This window comes from Desmodus rotundus, chromosome 7 (genome assembly GCF_022682495.2).
Source record: "Desmodus rotundus isolate HL8 chromosome 7, HLdesRot8A.1, whole genome shotgun sequence".
In the NCBI taxonomy this organism is placed as follows: domain Eukaryota; kingdom Metazoa; phylum Chordata; class Mammalia; order Chiroptera; family Phyllostomidae; genus Desmodus; species Desmodus rotundus.
Window position 1 is genome coordinate 627,781 of NC_071393.1, and position 15,456 is coordinate 643,236.

A 15,456-nucleotide genomic window follows, 5' to 3' on the forward strand; every position below is an offset into this window, starting at 1 on the left:
GTGAAGACTACTTCTCAGTCCCCTAGAGTGACAGTCACCCCTGTACCTAGGTCCCTACCAGATCCACCTGCTTTAGCAGGACTCTGTGCATAAGTGACGTCCACAGCCAGCATTACTCAGCGCTCACTCCAACTGCCTGAAGCACAGTTTTGCCCCAAGAAGGGCACGCAGCTGGGCAGCCAGCAAAGCAGCATGTGCCGGATGGTGAGTGCAGTGGGGGCTTCGGCAGGACGAGGGAAAAGTGGGTGAGTGGGGTGGGCAGGGTGCTGGGGGACACAGGCTGTGTCTCTGGGGAGGTGCCTTCTGAAGAGAGAGCTCAGTGAGAGTCGGGCCCGTGGCGTGTAGGGACCTGGTGTTCCAGGCAGAGTCAGCGTGTGTGGCTGGAGCCAGGGCACAAGAGTGGGATGCAGGTACGTGGGGTTACAGGGGCAGCAGGCACCTGTTCACAAGGGACTCCACGAACCGTCTTAAGGACTTCGCTCTTCTCCTGAGACAGGTGGGGAACCACAAAGGGCCTTGAGAAGTGCAGGACCTGATCTGTTTCAAAATGTCAACCAGGCCCTGGCTGGCGTGGCTCAGTGGAGCACCTGACTGCGAACTGAAAGGTTGCGGTTCGGTTCCTGGTTGGGGCACATGCCTAGGTTGTGGGCCAGGTCTCCAGTTGGGGGCATGCAAGAGGCAACCACACATTGATGTTTCTCTCCCTTTCTCCCTCTTCCTCTCTTTCTATAAATAAATAAATAAATAAATAAATAAATAAATAAATAAATAAAATCTTTTAAAAAAATCAGTCAGGTTGCTGTGTGGCATTGACTGCAACAGCAGCTCAGGGGAGTGGAGAGCAGCGAGCAGGTCATGGGAGTCACCCGAGGGCGAGATGACCGGGGCTCGAATGACAGCAGTGAGCAGCGGCCAGGGGTGAGACCCAGTTTGAAGGTGCTGACGGCCGAGACTTAGGATGTGGAAGAAGTGCAGAGTTCACCAAGGAGTCTGCCCTGAGCAGCTGGGAAGACGCAGCTGCCTCAGACAGAGATGCCGAGGTGTGCGAGAAGCAGGGGACACACACCCAGGACCGCCCTGAGGCACGACAACGCTTACAGGGAAAGGGGATGAGAAGGGACCAGCAAGGAAAGTGGGGAGCCGCAGCCAGCAAGGTCAAAGGAGAACAACAGAGCGGTGGCTCGGTGCCCCCGAGGGACAGTGGTGCCTCCAGGAGGCCGGGGGCAGCCAGGTCGGAGGCTGCCCACAGGGGCGCTTGGCAGCGCTGGGGCGCCAGGAGCCCGCAAGGGAGCCGCTCCAGAGGCCAGATGGGACCAAAAGCTCAACTGATGCTGGTTCCAGAGAAATGGGAAGGAGAGGGGACCTGGGGACAGGGGTGAACGAGTGTTTGCAGTTCCGGCCCGAAAGGAAGCCGCGACCCAGGATGGGAAGCTGGAGTGTCCACGTGATGGCCAGTCTCTGGAGACAGAACGACCTGAAGGCCCGGAGGGGCGGGTCCAGCACCTGAGGCCGCGGTTACTGGATCGCAGGGGTCCCCAGCCAAACCGGCCCCCCGCCCGCCTGGACCTGAGCTCCGCTCCCGGCCCTGCCCCCCAGCGCCCTCCATCTTCCAGGAAACCGGCCCCTGGTGCCGCAAAGGCTGGGTCTGCTGCTGTAAGGAGTCAATGGCACTCGACCACGCGAGCGACGGCCTGTTAAGAGCGCGTGAGGCTACTTACACGACCGCAACTATTACAAAGCGTCGCACGGACACAGAAGGAAACCGTTCGTCGTGCCTGTCTTTGGGGGGCAGAAAGATTCCGGGGCGTTTTCAAACCGTTTAATCTACTTCCCACCGCTCTGACAGCGAGAGCAGCGCCGATGACGGCTCCTCTCCCCTCTCCCGGGGCTTCCACTGGCTGCTTCCCGCGGCCTGGGCGGATCGCGCCGGCGCTCCAACCCAGCGCGCCACACGGCCGGGGCCATTTTTCCCTTTTTTCTTTTTTTGTTCCCTGGAGTTTTGAAATGTCTTTTTCAATATCCCCCAACCATCCAGAGAGCATTTTTATTGGTTCCCCTGAAGAAGTTACAAACATCGCCGTCTTCGCCCGCCTACCAACTTCACAGGAAGTCCCGACGGCGACGGGAACAAAGCTCCGCTGCAGCCCCAGGACAGGCGCGGCGAGCGGCCCGCGGCGTCGCTTCTGCGCCGGGCGGCGGGGCTCGGCGGCTGGAGGCGGGCGAGGGCGGGAGGCCGCGGCCCCGCGTGCCGGCGCCCGCGCCGCAGGTGTCCCCCGTTGACAGGTGTCAAATCTCTCCGCCCCTGAGCAGGCGGGACGCCCCGCGCGGAGAGCCCGAGCGGGGCCACTGCCACCGCCCCCCCGAAGAGCTCGGGCGCCGACACCCGAGACCCGAACCAAAATAAGGCGCCAGACCGGCAGCGGACCTCGGTCTCGCCGCGTGAAGACTCCGCGAAGCGCCCCGCGGACCGCACGGCCCGGCCCGCGCTCCCGTCGCGGCGGCCGCGGCGGCGCGCCGAGCCCACCCGTCACCACGACGCACGCCCGAGGGGCTCCGCGGAGACCGCGGGCCGCACGGCCCGTCCCCGCCGACCCGGAGGCCGGCCCGCGCACAGGCCCGCCCACAGACGCGGCGGCCGCGGCCTGCTCTCGGCGCGGCGCCCGGGGAAGGCGGCCGCGGCAGGCCCCTGGGCGCCGACCCCTCAGCGCAGGCCCTCCGGAAGGCCCCCGCCCGCGCCCCGCGCCCCGCGCCGCCACCTACCCGGGGCTCGGGCCGCGCTCCCGCCGCGTCGGGCTGAGGTCGGGAGCCGGGAGCCGGCGACTGAGGCGGAGGAGGCGCCGCTCCGCGGGGCTCGGCGCGTCCGGGGCCACGGGCGGAAAAAGCGGCGGCGCGCCTGCTACGGCGAGCCGGAAGGGACGCGCGCCCGCGCCGCGGCTGCGCGGTGGCGGGCGGCGTGACGTCAGCGAGTGGGAGGTGCCGAGACGGCCGGGCGCGCCAGAGAGGCCCCGCCAGGGCGCGGGTCGGCGGGCGGGCGGGCGGTTGGGGCCGAGTGCAGCAGTCCAGTCGGGACTGGACACAGCGCGCTCCGCCGAGGGCGTGCGGTCGGTGAGACGAGAGCCCCGAGGCGGGAGCGAGAGGGGAGCGGGGCGGGGCGGAGCAAAGGGAGTCCAAAAGGGGGCGCCCACCTGTGAAAGAGGGACGCGGGATCCCGACCTCGCTCCGCTCGCACGAGTGACCGATCGCGACCGGATCTCAGGCCCTTGTGCCTGTGCTGAAACTGAGAAACGCAGGTGTCAAGCCTCACCACCTCTGTTCCTCAGAAGTTACACCAAGAGCGTGTAAGTAACAAGAAATGGATACATTGAACATCATCAAAATTAAAACTGTGCTTCACTCGACACCACTGAGAAACGACAACAGAATGAAAGTGTTTGCAAATCATATACCGGACAAGGCTCTAGTATCCAGAATAAAGAATTTACAACTCAATAGACCGATTATTTTTAACGGGCAAAGAACTTGCAGGCATGCCTCCAAAAAGTGTCTAATAAGGACATGAAAGATGTTCAACACCCTCGGCGGCCCGGGAAATGCAAACAAAACCACAACGCGATACCACATCATCCACCAGGTCGGCCAGAATCAGACAGCAAGTGTGGACGGGGATGTGGAGAAGCCAAGCCCCTCGTCACTGCTGGTGGGAGTGGGAAATGATGCGCTTCGGCAGTTCCTCAAAATGTTAGAGGCAACAGGAATTCCACTCCTCAGTGTACACCCAAAAGAATTAAAACCATATCCACACAAAAACATATACACAACAAACATTCTCAGCATTATTCAGAGCAGACAAGAAATGGAAATAACACAGGTATCCATCATTCATTCATTGGTGAATGAATGAAATGTGGCATACCCAGATAATAAACTATTCAGCCAAAAAAAGGGGGGGCTGAAATGTTGACACACTAGACGAACTTTGAAAACATGCTCTGTGAAAGAAGCCAGAGAGGCTACATACTGTATGATTCTAATATACAGAATGGGCGGATCCATGCAGTTGGAAAGATTAGTGGTTTCCAAGGATTGGGGGGAGGGGATGGGGTCTACCTCGAGATGTGGGGGTCTCCTTTTGGGGATGATGAAAATGTTGTGAAATTAGGTAGTGCTGATGTTTGCCCAACGTTGTGAGTTTACTAAAAACTACTGAACTGTGCACATTGAAAGGATGAGTTTTCTATTCCAATTAAGTTTATTTAAAAAAAGAAATGCAGGCTAAGGCAATCAACTCCTCAGCAAAATGCAGGTGCAAATGCCCTCCCTGATATTAAACACACTGAAAAATTCTAGAAGAAAACTTGCTATCGAAGGGAGACAAGAGGGGCAGTTGGGAGGGGATAAAAGTAGTTGGTAATAGAAAGGAGTGATTTCACGTTTGTGAGTGCTGGTGCCGCGGTAGAGATGTTAAAGGTAAGATAAAAGGGGAGGTGGGGCGTGATGTGGGGGGGATTGAGGGCATTTGTGTCAAATAGGAGGGTGGCTTCTCCCACAGCAACATCAGGTACCAGGAGAGGAGTGAGTGCAGGCTTGGAGCAGATTCGGGAAGCTGGGGAGTTGCAAGCCATGGCTTCTATTTGCTCATAAAGGGGAGTGACAGCCCACCTGCTGAGGAAGACAAGCCACGGTGATGGTGGTGGTAGCGGGAGGGGGGGGGCGAGGGAGGGGCCGCCAGGGCAGGGAGACGAAGTGATTTGAAATGGTGAGAACACACAAGCTGGGGAAATCCTCCGAAGGTATCTCCCCAACCCCACTGTGCATCTGTGCGTACACACGGATGTGCACACGCTGCATCATGCACACTCATCACCACATGCATGTTAGTGGTGCGCTCACACATTGCATGCATGTATACATGGTTACACACACATATCACATGCACACATATACCTGTGCGTACACACACCACCTCCCCACCTGAGATCCTCTTGTAGCTTCTTCGGCAGACTTGACCCACCCACCCACACCAATCCCCTTTGCTAACAGGTCACTTTGTCCTGGGTTGGCAGTGGGCGCCACTTCATAAAAAGCAGTTTCCAGCCTCCCTTGCAGCTAGACATGAAAATGCCTCTGGCCAATGAGGGGAGGAAGCTGCTGGTGGGTCTCCTGGGAGAGCTGGCTAAGGGACATGTTCAACAATATGCTCCCTCCTTCTACCTCACTCCTCCTGCCTGGACCATGGACAGTGGTGGGTGGACATGACTGGATGAAGGCCGGGTGCTGGAGAGCCAGCTGGACAGAGGAAAGGCTCTCCTCCAGCCTGGGGACCACTGTGCTGGGCCCAGCTGCCACCTGTTCTTGTCTGTGCCACCTGGCAGGCTTCCACTGAGCACAGCCAAGCCCCATCCCGATGGCTTAAAGCCAAGTCCTGGAAAGATCCCCTGGCTGCACCACCTGCTTGGCCTCAACCCCCGGAGCCACTGGGAGTGTATTCCATCCACTCCCACTCACCCCACACAACTCACTAGGTTGCCTGTCCCGACACAGCACATAGTGCTCCTTTCAGCTCTCGGTGGAAGAAACAGAAAGACCAAGAAAAGAGAAACGGAGTGACTAAGCAAAGTTTGTATTCATTTAGTAAGAAAATCATTTCTTTAAAAAAATAGTGTCTTCACACGCTGAGGTGGACAGAGTTCGTGCTGAGCTGAAACGTCTGTGGCACGATGTGGGTCTGGAGGTCCTGAGGTGACGAGGCCACATCTCGGCAGGGGTGTGGCCGACTGCAGCAATGGCACCTCCTGGTGCACGCGTCTCCAAGGGCGGCCACCCCACCTCAGTCGCTGTCTGCGTCCCCTTCACTGCCTTCCTGGGGGCTGGGGACCTGCAGAGCCAGAGCAGACAAATAGCTATGGGGGGGGGGGGGCAAGCTGCCCAGGCATGGGTGCTTCCTCCCTGTGAAGGGGGCTGCCCGTGGTGCCCCACAAGTCCCCTCCAACCTGCCCCTTGGGAGCGATGCCGGCGTTGGTGCTCTGCCAGACTTTGTCCTGACTGGCTCAAGAACCTGAAAGCCAGGGGCTGGGGACAAAGAGGTGAGGGGTCTTTACAGGGCTCCGCCAAATCCCCAGAGGATGAAGTGACTTCAGCAAACCTATAGCTGAGCTCTCCAAACTGGAGAGAGCAGGCCCCTCGGCAGAGAGTGAAGGCAGCAAGTGGCCAGCAGCCTGCCAGTTGGACTTGGGCTGCAGGCTTTCCCTGGTCAAAGCTGGACACGGGCTCTAGCCGGCCTCACGGCGCTTGGGGAAGTGGAAAACCATCAACGTTTAAGGAGTGAGGGGTTCACATGAAACTCTGGAACGCCAGTTTCTGTTGGGAAAGTATAAGCACTCCAACACGGCCGCCACTAGCAGTTTCCCCTGTAGAGGAACAAGAGCTCCTGCTTGTCCCGGTCCCCATGGGTCCCAATCACCTCGCTGGCCCTGGCTGACGTTCATTACCTGGCCTGCCACCTGCCGTTCTGACACCTGCCTGCATGGACACGAGTCTACAACTCCCGGTGTGGAGGGCGGCAGTGTTTCTGCGGGTGACTGGGTCATGGGGAGATTCCCCCAGAGTGCCGGGTGGGGGTGTTGCCCTCAGAGCACCCACTGCACCAGCAAGAAAGAGTGTGTGCTGGCTGACTGTCTGTCAGCCCAGGAGCATCCTAGTCACCTCCCTGTCACACTTGGAAATGCCGCCAGGCTTGTCCCTTGCCCTGGGTCACTAAGTGTGGGGTGAGTGCTGGGCAATGCATCAGGGTCACCAGGCACTCGGTCCCACACCCTGGCCCTGTTCCTCCTGCTGCTGTGTGACCTTGGGGGAGTGATGTACCTCTCTGTGCCTCAGCTTGCTTATGTGTACAATGGGCACAATGACACCAGCACACAGCTGGTTAGAAGCTTGGCCGCAGATGACATGACAGGGACAAGAATTAGCCAAGCTCCTGGAAGGGGTCCCACCAGCCCTGTGCCCCCCAAGGCCCTCGCCCCCGCCCCACCTTGGCACTGGGGCTGGCTGCTGCGTGGGCAGTGGCGCTGAAGTTGTGTGCAGGCAGGGTGCTCAGCCACTGGGCCATGGACCTCTCATGGCGCTCTGTGCTGATGATCGTGGGGTAGATGTGCTGCTCCTTGAAGGCCGCGGCCTCCGCCTCCTCCCGCGCCCAGTCCAGCGGCTCGTGCAGCCCATCGCAGCCGAAGCGCCGGTTGTACGTCTCGAAGTGCACACGCTCCAGGACGAGGCCAAGCCCCGGCGCCTTGGGCACGTCCACCTTGGCCTCGCCCCAGCTGCGCTGCAGCAGGTCCTCCGGGGCGTAGCCCTTGGCGATGGCCACCACCAGGCCCACCATCTTCCGGATCTGGTGCGTCATGAAGCTCTGCCCCTTCACCTTGACGACCGCGAACTCCATGCCGTCCCGCTCAAAGGGCTCCTCGCAGAACACGTCCAGGACGTAGCGCTGGGCGCTGGGCTCCCGGGGCCCCTTCTGCGAGGTGAAGTTGTGGAAGTTGTGGGTGCCCTTGTAGCAGGCCAGCAGCCGGTTCACCTGCTGCAGCGTCTCCGCGCTCAGCCGGTACGTCTCATCCTGCGCGTCGCGGTCCTTGTGCGCGAAGGCGAACGTGGGCAGCATGTAGACATAGGTCCTGGCGTCACACCTGTTCTTGGAGTTAAAGCCGCCCGTGACGCGCTTCAGTCCTGGGGGGGAACGAGAGCAAGGCTTCAGACGCGCCAGGGACCTGGCGCCTCAGCCCACGTGAGGACAAGGCCCGACAACGTGCCCCACGCCACACACCCGCGGGGAAACACCCCACCGTCTGTCAGACCTAAGGCTGGCAAGGGGCCGGGGTCCTGGGCTCGCCCTGTGCCGACCCCACGCAAGCGCCGTGGCTGTGTGCAGCGACCAGACCACGGCACCGGCAGCAGCAAGCCCGTCGTCAGAAGTTACTCTGCAGATGTGGCCACAGAGGCAGCACCACGACTAACAGCCAAAACAAAAGTGGAAACAACTTCAAAAGCGCAGTAATGGGGAAGTGACCTGGTACATTCTAGAATATTCATAGGATGACAGGAGAGGCAGCCCTTGAAGGTCAGGACGCAGGTCTGAGGTGCGGCCCCTCCGAGACACCCAGCGCCTTCGGTGCAAGAGGACCCAGCAGGTGCTCAGTGCACGTCGGATTATTGAGTGAGAAATGGAAAAGGGAAAACGAAGAAGTCTGTGCAGGGGGACTCCACCTGTGAGGAGAACGGAAACACAAGTGCTGGCGGTAACCGGACAGAAACTTGCCGGGAGGGCAGCCAGAATAGTCAGCGGGGGCCATTTCCAGGAGCTGGGGACCAGGAAGCACGGTCCCTGGACACTGTCACCTGGCCGCTCATGAGGGGGTGGCTGGCTGTGCCGTCACAGAAGTAGTGCTAAGTCCTGAAAGGTGTGTGCGGGGTGGGGCGTGGCTCTAGCCGAACTGCAGAGTAATCTACCGAAGACACTGAAGTGTCCGCTGTGGAAATGAACGGTAAGAGGCATCCAGTGGGACTCGCAGGACTGGCTCTCGGAGAAGAGCCCCACGAGGCAGAGACAGACCACAGGTAAAAACGTTGTGTTGTACCAGAAATAAACGGGGCCGAGTAACCAAGAACTAGGGTCACTGACTTTGCATTAAGAATCCTCCTTATGACCTGCACCCAAATGGTCACAGCAGCTTTCTCTGGGACAGCCCCAAAGCGAAAACTCCCCAAGTGACCCCAGGAGGTAAATGGATAAGCAATTTGTGGACACCCATGGGACAGGACACCACACAGCGATAAAAAGGAACAGACTGGCTATACAACAACAGAAAGAGTCTTAACCTCAGTGGAAGAAGCCAGACAAAAAGGAGTACGTACCGTATGACTCCATTCATATAAAACTGTAAAAATACACACTGTCTCATGGCAGAAAGCAGAGCGGCGGCCAGCGAGAAGCGGCAACAGAGAGGCTCGTTGTCTCCGCTGGGAGGGTCGCACGGGTGCAGGTGCACCAAAGCTTCTTAATTATACACTTAATACCTGGTTTATTACATATGAATTCCACTTCAATTTTTAAAAGTATCTTTAAAAATTTTAAGTGGCTGCTCAAAGAGAAAACAGTAACAATATAGTGTAGAGTCTGTCACGTCCGAAAATATAAAATGTGTCCACAGCAGCGCAAAGCTGAGGGCAGAGGTGCGGCTGTGCTGTCGAAGTTTTAGACTCTGCACAGAGTGGTGTGATGTCGCTTGAAGATGGCGGTAAGTGAGAGATGGGCCCTCGAACCCAGGACTGGCAAGCAATGGCTCAGCCACGGCCATTTCTGCACAGTCCGAGAGGCGACCTTGAAAGGGCGTGTTAAAAAAAAGAGCAATATACAATACACACCACAATCTATGTGGCCGCAGAGCCCCAAATATTTTACTACCTGGCCTGCTACAGTTTGCCAACCCTTGCTTTACATCCCAAAGTAATCACCAAAAGTCCACAGCCAAGTCACAGCTAACAAGGCAACCAGGTTGCTAGTAAATGGAACTATGAAAAATACCAATTAATCTGAAAGAAAGTAGAAAAAGGGGGACAAAGAGCAGATGGGACAAAGAGAAACAGATGGCAAGGTCTACAGCAGCCATCCCAGCACCACACTAAACCGGAATGTCATCCACATGCCATCTAACGGGAGTCAGCTTGGATTTTGTTTTTAATGAGATGGAAAAGGTCCTATGTACCAGGCCTGTTGGAAGAGGGAACGATCGCCCACGTTTTAACTTCACCGAATCTGGACTTTCACATCCAGGGTTTGGTTAAACCCAGGCGCGTGCAGCTGCAATCGAGGGATTTCCGAGTCAGCCCTTTCTGAGGGAGGCGGGAAACGGACTCTCAGCCCCCCATCTGCTTTGTCACCAGTCTGTCTCAACCCCGCGCCAGGAACACTGGGTGAGAGAGGAAGCGCTGAGCCTGTCTGCAGCACCCACACTGCAAGTCTTACCCAATATCCGAATGTGGGATGGAAGGTGGCTGTTGATCTTTTCTAAAATGTCGTCGATCAGCCACACCTTCAGAGACACGACCTGGCCGGCTGCGGAAACACCCTGCAGAGGAAGCACAGGGTGGGAGGGGCCCGCTGAGGCCTGCTCTTCAAGCACCGGAGGGGTCTCCTGAACAGAAGGACCACACCAAGGTCACATCTGTGCCCTGAGGAGCTCCGCTTTCAGAAAGCCACCTGGAAGGAACGCCCAGGTACAAGCACAGCGCTCTATGCACCCAGGGGATGAGCGCAGCAGCACAGGACACTTCACGCCATCAAAGGCCAGCAGAACACACATGAGGGGACACCACAGACACGACCCCAGCAACTGGGGAAATAGGAGGCAACTCAGACACAGAAGTGCGAGGCAGAGCAGGGTATCTGTGCACCTTTGTGACCAAGCGATGCTCAAGTCCCGGGGCCCGACCTGCAAAGGGCTCCGTCCAGGAGATTGCCGCCCCCCGCCCTCCCGGCCCAGGGCTGGACGTGCCCAGCAGCCAGCGTCCCAGAAGAGCGGGGTTCGAGCACGCCGTGTTCTGTTTCCACCAGGAGGCCTCACGTGTTCTGGCCCTGTTGTTCCGCAGACCCCCGCCTGGGCCCAGCCCTGGCAACCCCTCCATTCTCCTGTGCGGGGCTCCTGCCTGAGCCAGGCCCATGTCCAGGAACACGACGGCTGCCACACCGGCCGGTGACTGGGCCCAGGACCGATGTGTGAGCCAACCAGACAGCGGGACTCAATCTTTGACTCTGGGTGAACAGTGCTGGGCCACAGCCACAGGGCTTCCGAGTCTACAAGACGCGAGCGTGGTGATGGGCCAGTTGTGGGGCAGGCGCCGCACTGGAGTGGGCACTCATGCCCAAAGGATCGAAAACATACCCCAGCAGCCTTTACACTAATGGCATTGCTAACACAGGTTTATGTTTCCCTTTCCACTGCAGCAAGTAGAAATGCGCGGGGCACCATAGCTGGTCCGTGCGTGCCACTGCGCCTGAGAGGGACGGTTGATGGCAGGAGACATCACGGCGTGGCAGAGGACGGAGCGGACGCAGCGCTGCCGGCAGGGGGCACCCAGACTCAGCTGTCGCGTGTGACCTGCTCGAGCTCGTCTCTGCTCCACCGGCAGCAACATCATCCCCCCCCCACCCCCAGAGGAGTCTCACTCGGGCAGCTGTGGTTTGGAACCAGGGGTGCTGACCCACAGACGCTGAGGTGCACGGGGGCGGGGGCAGCGCGCCGCCTACCTTGTCTGTGCGGGCGCACCGCTGGAACGACATCTTCCTCATGTCCTCGCCGTGACTCTCCGGGATGCAGCCTGACCGGACCAGGGCAGACACCAGGTCGTCTTCGATGGTCTTGAACTGCGAGGACCCAACATTCCTCTGAGGGAAAGAAGAGAGCGCGGTTTTTCGCTTGGTTGCTATCCACACAGTAGCGCCTGGACTGCTCCTGGCAGGGGCAGGGGCAGCATGCCCGCACCCACAGTCTGCGGACCACACCGATAGCCATGGGGAGACCCTGCATCTTGTGCCCCCCAGGGGAAGGAGGAAAGCCACCCTGAGGGTACCTGCAGTTCTGGACGAACCCCCACCCCAGGCAGCAGGTGAGCGGCCAATAGCAGGCGCCGTCACTTCCTCCACCGGGTCAGCTCTGAAACCAGCACGTCCCACTGCGGGGCACATCTGCCTGCAGCCCCCGCTGCAGAGGGCCCCCTCCCGTATGACTGCAGGGAGGCAGGCTCCTCGATCGGAAAACACACCCAGGCACCGCCAGCAGGGGCTGGTCTGGCGTTCCTGGCTTCTGTAAGCCCTTTGGTTTCTCTACAGCCTGTACAACCTCCCAGGACTAACACAGGCAGGGGAAGACAGCCCCTGCTTCCAGAGCTGTCTCTGACACTATCTCTGTCAGCTGTCCTAACCCTGATCCCGAGCCTGTAGGACCCTACAGTGTCATTGAGACCACCACCCTTCCCGCTAAGAAAGCCTTTCCCACTCAGGGGACACAGAGCCTCAGCACAGGCGGAAGTCCTTCCCAAAGTCCACCTCACAGTGTAGGTCCAATCCCTCACTCAGCATGGAGTCATAAATGCTCAGGGGATGGGCACGGATATTAACAAACAGGGGCAACATCCCCCACCCCAGTCTCTCCATCTATCCTTCCGTCCGCCCTGTGAGTTGTCACTCTCCACCCATTTCCCTAACGGGGAAACTGAGGCAACTGGAAGATGACAGGCTTTCTCTCAAAGTTCTCAAGACAGCACGAAAGGCAGAAATCCACGTAATCAAAACCACCCTGGAAAAAGCATGCCCATGGATCGGCCTGCTCCTACAGACGCCTGGGGCTGTTAGACTGAACCAAGGTCACAGTCTACCAGTGGTCAGGAACTTGGTTTCAGGAGTGCAAGCAGTGCTTTTTTAAAAGTAAAATAGGATACAAAGTAACTTACCATTACTACTGTTCTTAGTAAAAGTTGTAACACCTTTTTCTAAACTTCCCTTCACTTAGATACTCTGTCCCAGCTGATGAATTTCTCACTGAGTCAGACTTGACCCAAACAGAGGTGAGGACAAGAAGGAAGGAGAAAGTCTGTAAGCATTTGGGCAGCATCTTCTGCCTTTCAGAAAAGGATCGCGCTGGCGGGCTGGAGAGAGAATTCTAAAAGGGCCCGCTTGCCCACAGACTGTCACCTCAACGGGTGTAAAGGACACCGACTGCCGACTCCCCTGATCTTCCCCAGCTGCACCTGGGTCTCAGCCCACAGCATCGGCAAGCCTAGCACGCCTTCCTGCTCCAGGAGGCTGGTGCTGTGATCACCCCATTTAAAAGATGAAGAACCGGCGTCATGGAGAGCTCCAACCATGCGCCCAAGGTATGGCGCCAGGTCAGCGTCAGGGCGGGGCTTTTAACTGCCCCGGGAGACACGTGAAAGCCCCCCCGCACAGCGTCTCCCCTGCCTGGCACAAGGTCAAAGCGCTCAGATTCGAATCTCAACCTTGCTTGTTGGGACCCAGGGCGGAAGAGCAGCTTTTCTGCCCTTCCCTGAGGCGGGCCCCCTCGAGGCCCTGCCCGGAACCGCGGCGCGGTCACGGGCGAGTCGGAGCGGGCTTGGACCACCCACCTGCATGCCGTGGTAGCCCTTCCCCGAATAGGCCAGGAGCATCACGATCTTGCGCTTGGGCAGTTTCCTGGGCGGCTCCCCGTCCGCGCCGCTCTTAAGCTTTTTCGTCGGCTGCTCGGTGTCCTCCCAGGCCCTGCCCCCGCCCTGCCAGCCGCTCCGGGCCTTCTTGTCCAGCTCCTGCCTGGTCCCCACGGGCGCCGGAGCCTCCGCCTTCTCGGCCATGTGGGGCCAACTGGAAAGACAGAGGCGCTGTCAGCAAGGCGGGCGGACGCCGCGCGGCCGGGGGACCGTCCGGTGGAGCCCCCGCTCCGACGCGCACCAGCCGGCCTCGGCGACCCTACACAACGTGGGACAGGTGCGGACATTACCCGAGGAGGCGCCGTCCCAGGCGCAGCGTCCACGCTCCGCAGGCTCTCTGCAGGGCCCCGGCCGCCGCCCGCAGGCTGGCGAGCGCCATGCACAGCCCGGGTGGGATACAGGCGCGCGACTCGAGACCTCCCCGGCCCCCGAGGCCCCGCCCCGCCCGCGGCGATCCTCCGACGTCCCCTGACCCCAGGCTGACCTCTGACCTCCCCAGTCCACCCCTGTCCTCCAGCCCCGCCCGCCGGCTTCCCCTTGGAAATCAGGAAAACCCGGCCACTGGGCTCGCGGGGACCAGGGAGGCGCGCCCCCACCCGGCCCCACTCACGGCGCCGCAGACAGAACTCCAGCCGGACCACGTGAGCGAAGGCGGAAGAGCAGCGCGCAGCCGGACGGAGGCCGGGACGGACCAAAGTCTTAGGGGCGGGGCTTGGAGTAGGGGCGGGGCTGAGGCGGGGCTTGGCACCAGCGGACTCCAGGCTGGTTGCAGGCTGCCGTGAATGCGGCTGCGCACGACTCAGCGCGAAAAGTTGTCGTAACGGTAACACTTCCGGGGCTCTGCCCGTGTTACGCGTGTTAACGCGTGCATCTCTAGATCCGTCTGTCAACACGGATCAGTCACAAAATACTGCGTTGTAAAGTAACAAATGACACGTGAAACGCGAATCAGAATCCCTAACGCCCCCTGCAACATGAGCAAACTTGAAAACCTGATGCTCCGTGAAGGAGGTTACATGCAAAGGCCACACGGTGTGTGAAATGTTTAGAACAAGCAAATCGCAGGCTGATACGGCTCCTCTAGCTCACAAGTCAGGCCTAGTGGAAAGAGCTCCTGTGCCAAATGACCCCGCCAGGATAGCCCTTCTCTCTGCAGAAAGGAAGAAAGCTGCCTTCCGCTTCCAGAGATGAGGAAAGACAAGGTCTCCTGTGAACTGGAGGGCTCAGGCAGCTGAGCAGCATTAGGAAGCCTCCAGCCACCTTCGCACAGAGCACCCCTGCCCGCACACAGAACCTGCCACACCTGCACCCTCTTCAACCCTACCAGCTACAATGAATGGGTGATCTTGCATCTCTGTTCTGCAGAGGGGTAGACTGAGGCCTGAAGTTGGGACAGGCACCCAGGGGGCCACGGTTTGAGGCAGGGTGGGTGCCCAAACCCTCCCTGGCTGAGGGGCGCTTGTGGGCCTGGGCAGCTGTGAATGTGCCAGGAACATGCAGAGGGAACTTCGAGGTCGCCCTGCTTGGTCACTGCACCCTCAGGCCAGCACTCCAGGGCCTGACTTGTCACAGTGAGGCTCCTGCACAGGGATGGTTGTAGCAGCTTTATTCACAATGGCTGAAACTTCGGAAGCACCAAGATGTCCTTCAGCAGGTGCATGCAAAGTAAGCGGTTAGACTGTGGGATGCCACCCAGCATTCACAGAAAAAAGAAGCTATCGAGCCACGAAGAGACTTGGAGAATATTATTACTCAGTGAAAGAAGTCAACCTGCAAAGGCGACATACTGTATGATATCAACCGCACGGCCTTCCAGAAAAGGCAAAACTCCAGAGACAGTGAAAAAATCCGGAACTGGGGCGGGGGAATGAACAGGCAGAGCACAAAGAAATTTTAGGGCAGCAAAACTACCCTGGATGACCCTGTAACGACAGGTACGCGTCACCACACATTTGCTCAGACCCACAGAGCGTGCCCTGCGGATGCCAGGAGACTGCGATTGGGAACGCGGGCTCATCAAATGCAGCAGACATGCCCCAGCAAAGCAAGGTGTCCATGAGGGGAACAGAAGGGCAGGGAAGAGGGAGAATATGGAACTGTACTTTCTGCACATTTTTCTGTAACAATAAGGATCTGTTAATTACACAACAGCGGAATGCCATCACTGTCCCAATCCCCTTCGAGCATTTCTTTGTTACTAACACACTC

The 15,456-nt window shown here is 58.8% G+C and overlaps 2 protein-coding genes across 19 annotated transcripts in view; both read right to left on the minus strand.

Annotated features, from left to right (window-relative positions):
- Positions 1 to 2,884, minus strand: part of EP400 (E1A binding protein p400) — an 82,784-nt gene extending 79,900 nt beyond the window's left edge. For 15 of the 16 annotated variants that reach the window (XR_008427411.2, XR_008427412.2, XM_053929043.2 and 12 more), the window contains exon 1: positions 2,761 to 2,884. The gene's annotated coding sequence lies outside the window, so the exon portion shown is untranslated. The remainder of the gene's footprint in view (positions 1 to 2,760) is intronic. The other variant, XM_053929033.2, reaches the window with a different exon arrangement.
- Positions 2,885 to 5,604: 2,720 nt separating this feature from the next.
- On the minus strand, positions 5,605 to 13,910 carry PUS1 (pseudouridine synthase 1). Of its 3 annotated transcripts, none has more exons than XR_008427414.1 (7): positions 13,859 to 13,910; positions 13,171 to 13,402; positions 11,297 to 11,434; positions 10,016 to 10,118; positions 7,028 to 7,719; positions 6,143 to 6,407; positions 5,605 to 5,875 (listed from the first exon to the last, which is right to left on the minus strand). XR_008427414.1 is itself a non-coding variant. In XM_053929049.2 (6 exons), exons 1-6 carry the CDS (start codon positions 13,625 to 13,627, stop codon positions 5,828 to 5,830), a joined length of 1,302 nt encoding a protein of 433 aa, XP_053785024.1. In that variant the 5' UTR covers positions 13,628 to 13,848; the 3' UTR covers positions 5,605 to 5,827. The 3 variants fall into 3 exon arrangements, 1 of the variants encoding a protein (XP_053785024.1); XR_008427413.2 differs by lacking the exon at positions 13,859 to 13,910 and adding an exon at positions 13,539 to 13,850; XM_053929049.2 differs by lacking the exons at positions 6,143 to 6,407; positions 13,859 to 13,910 and adding an exon at positions 13,539 to 13,848.
- Between the last annotated feature and the right edge of the window lie 1,546 nt (positions 13,911 to 15,456).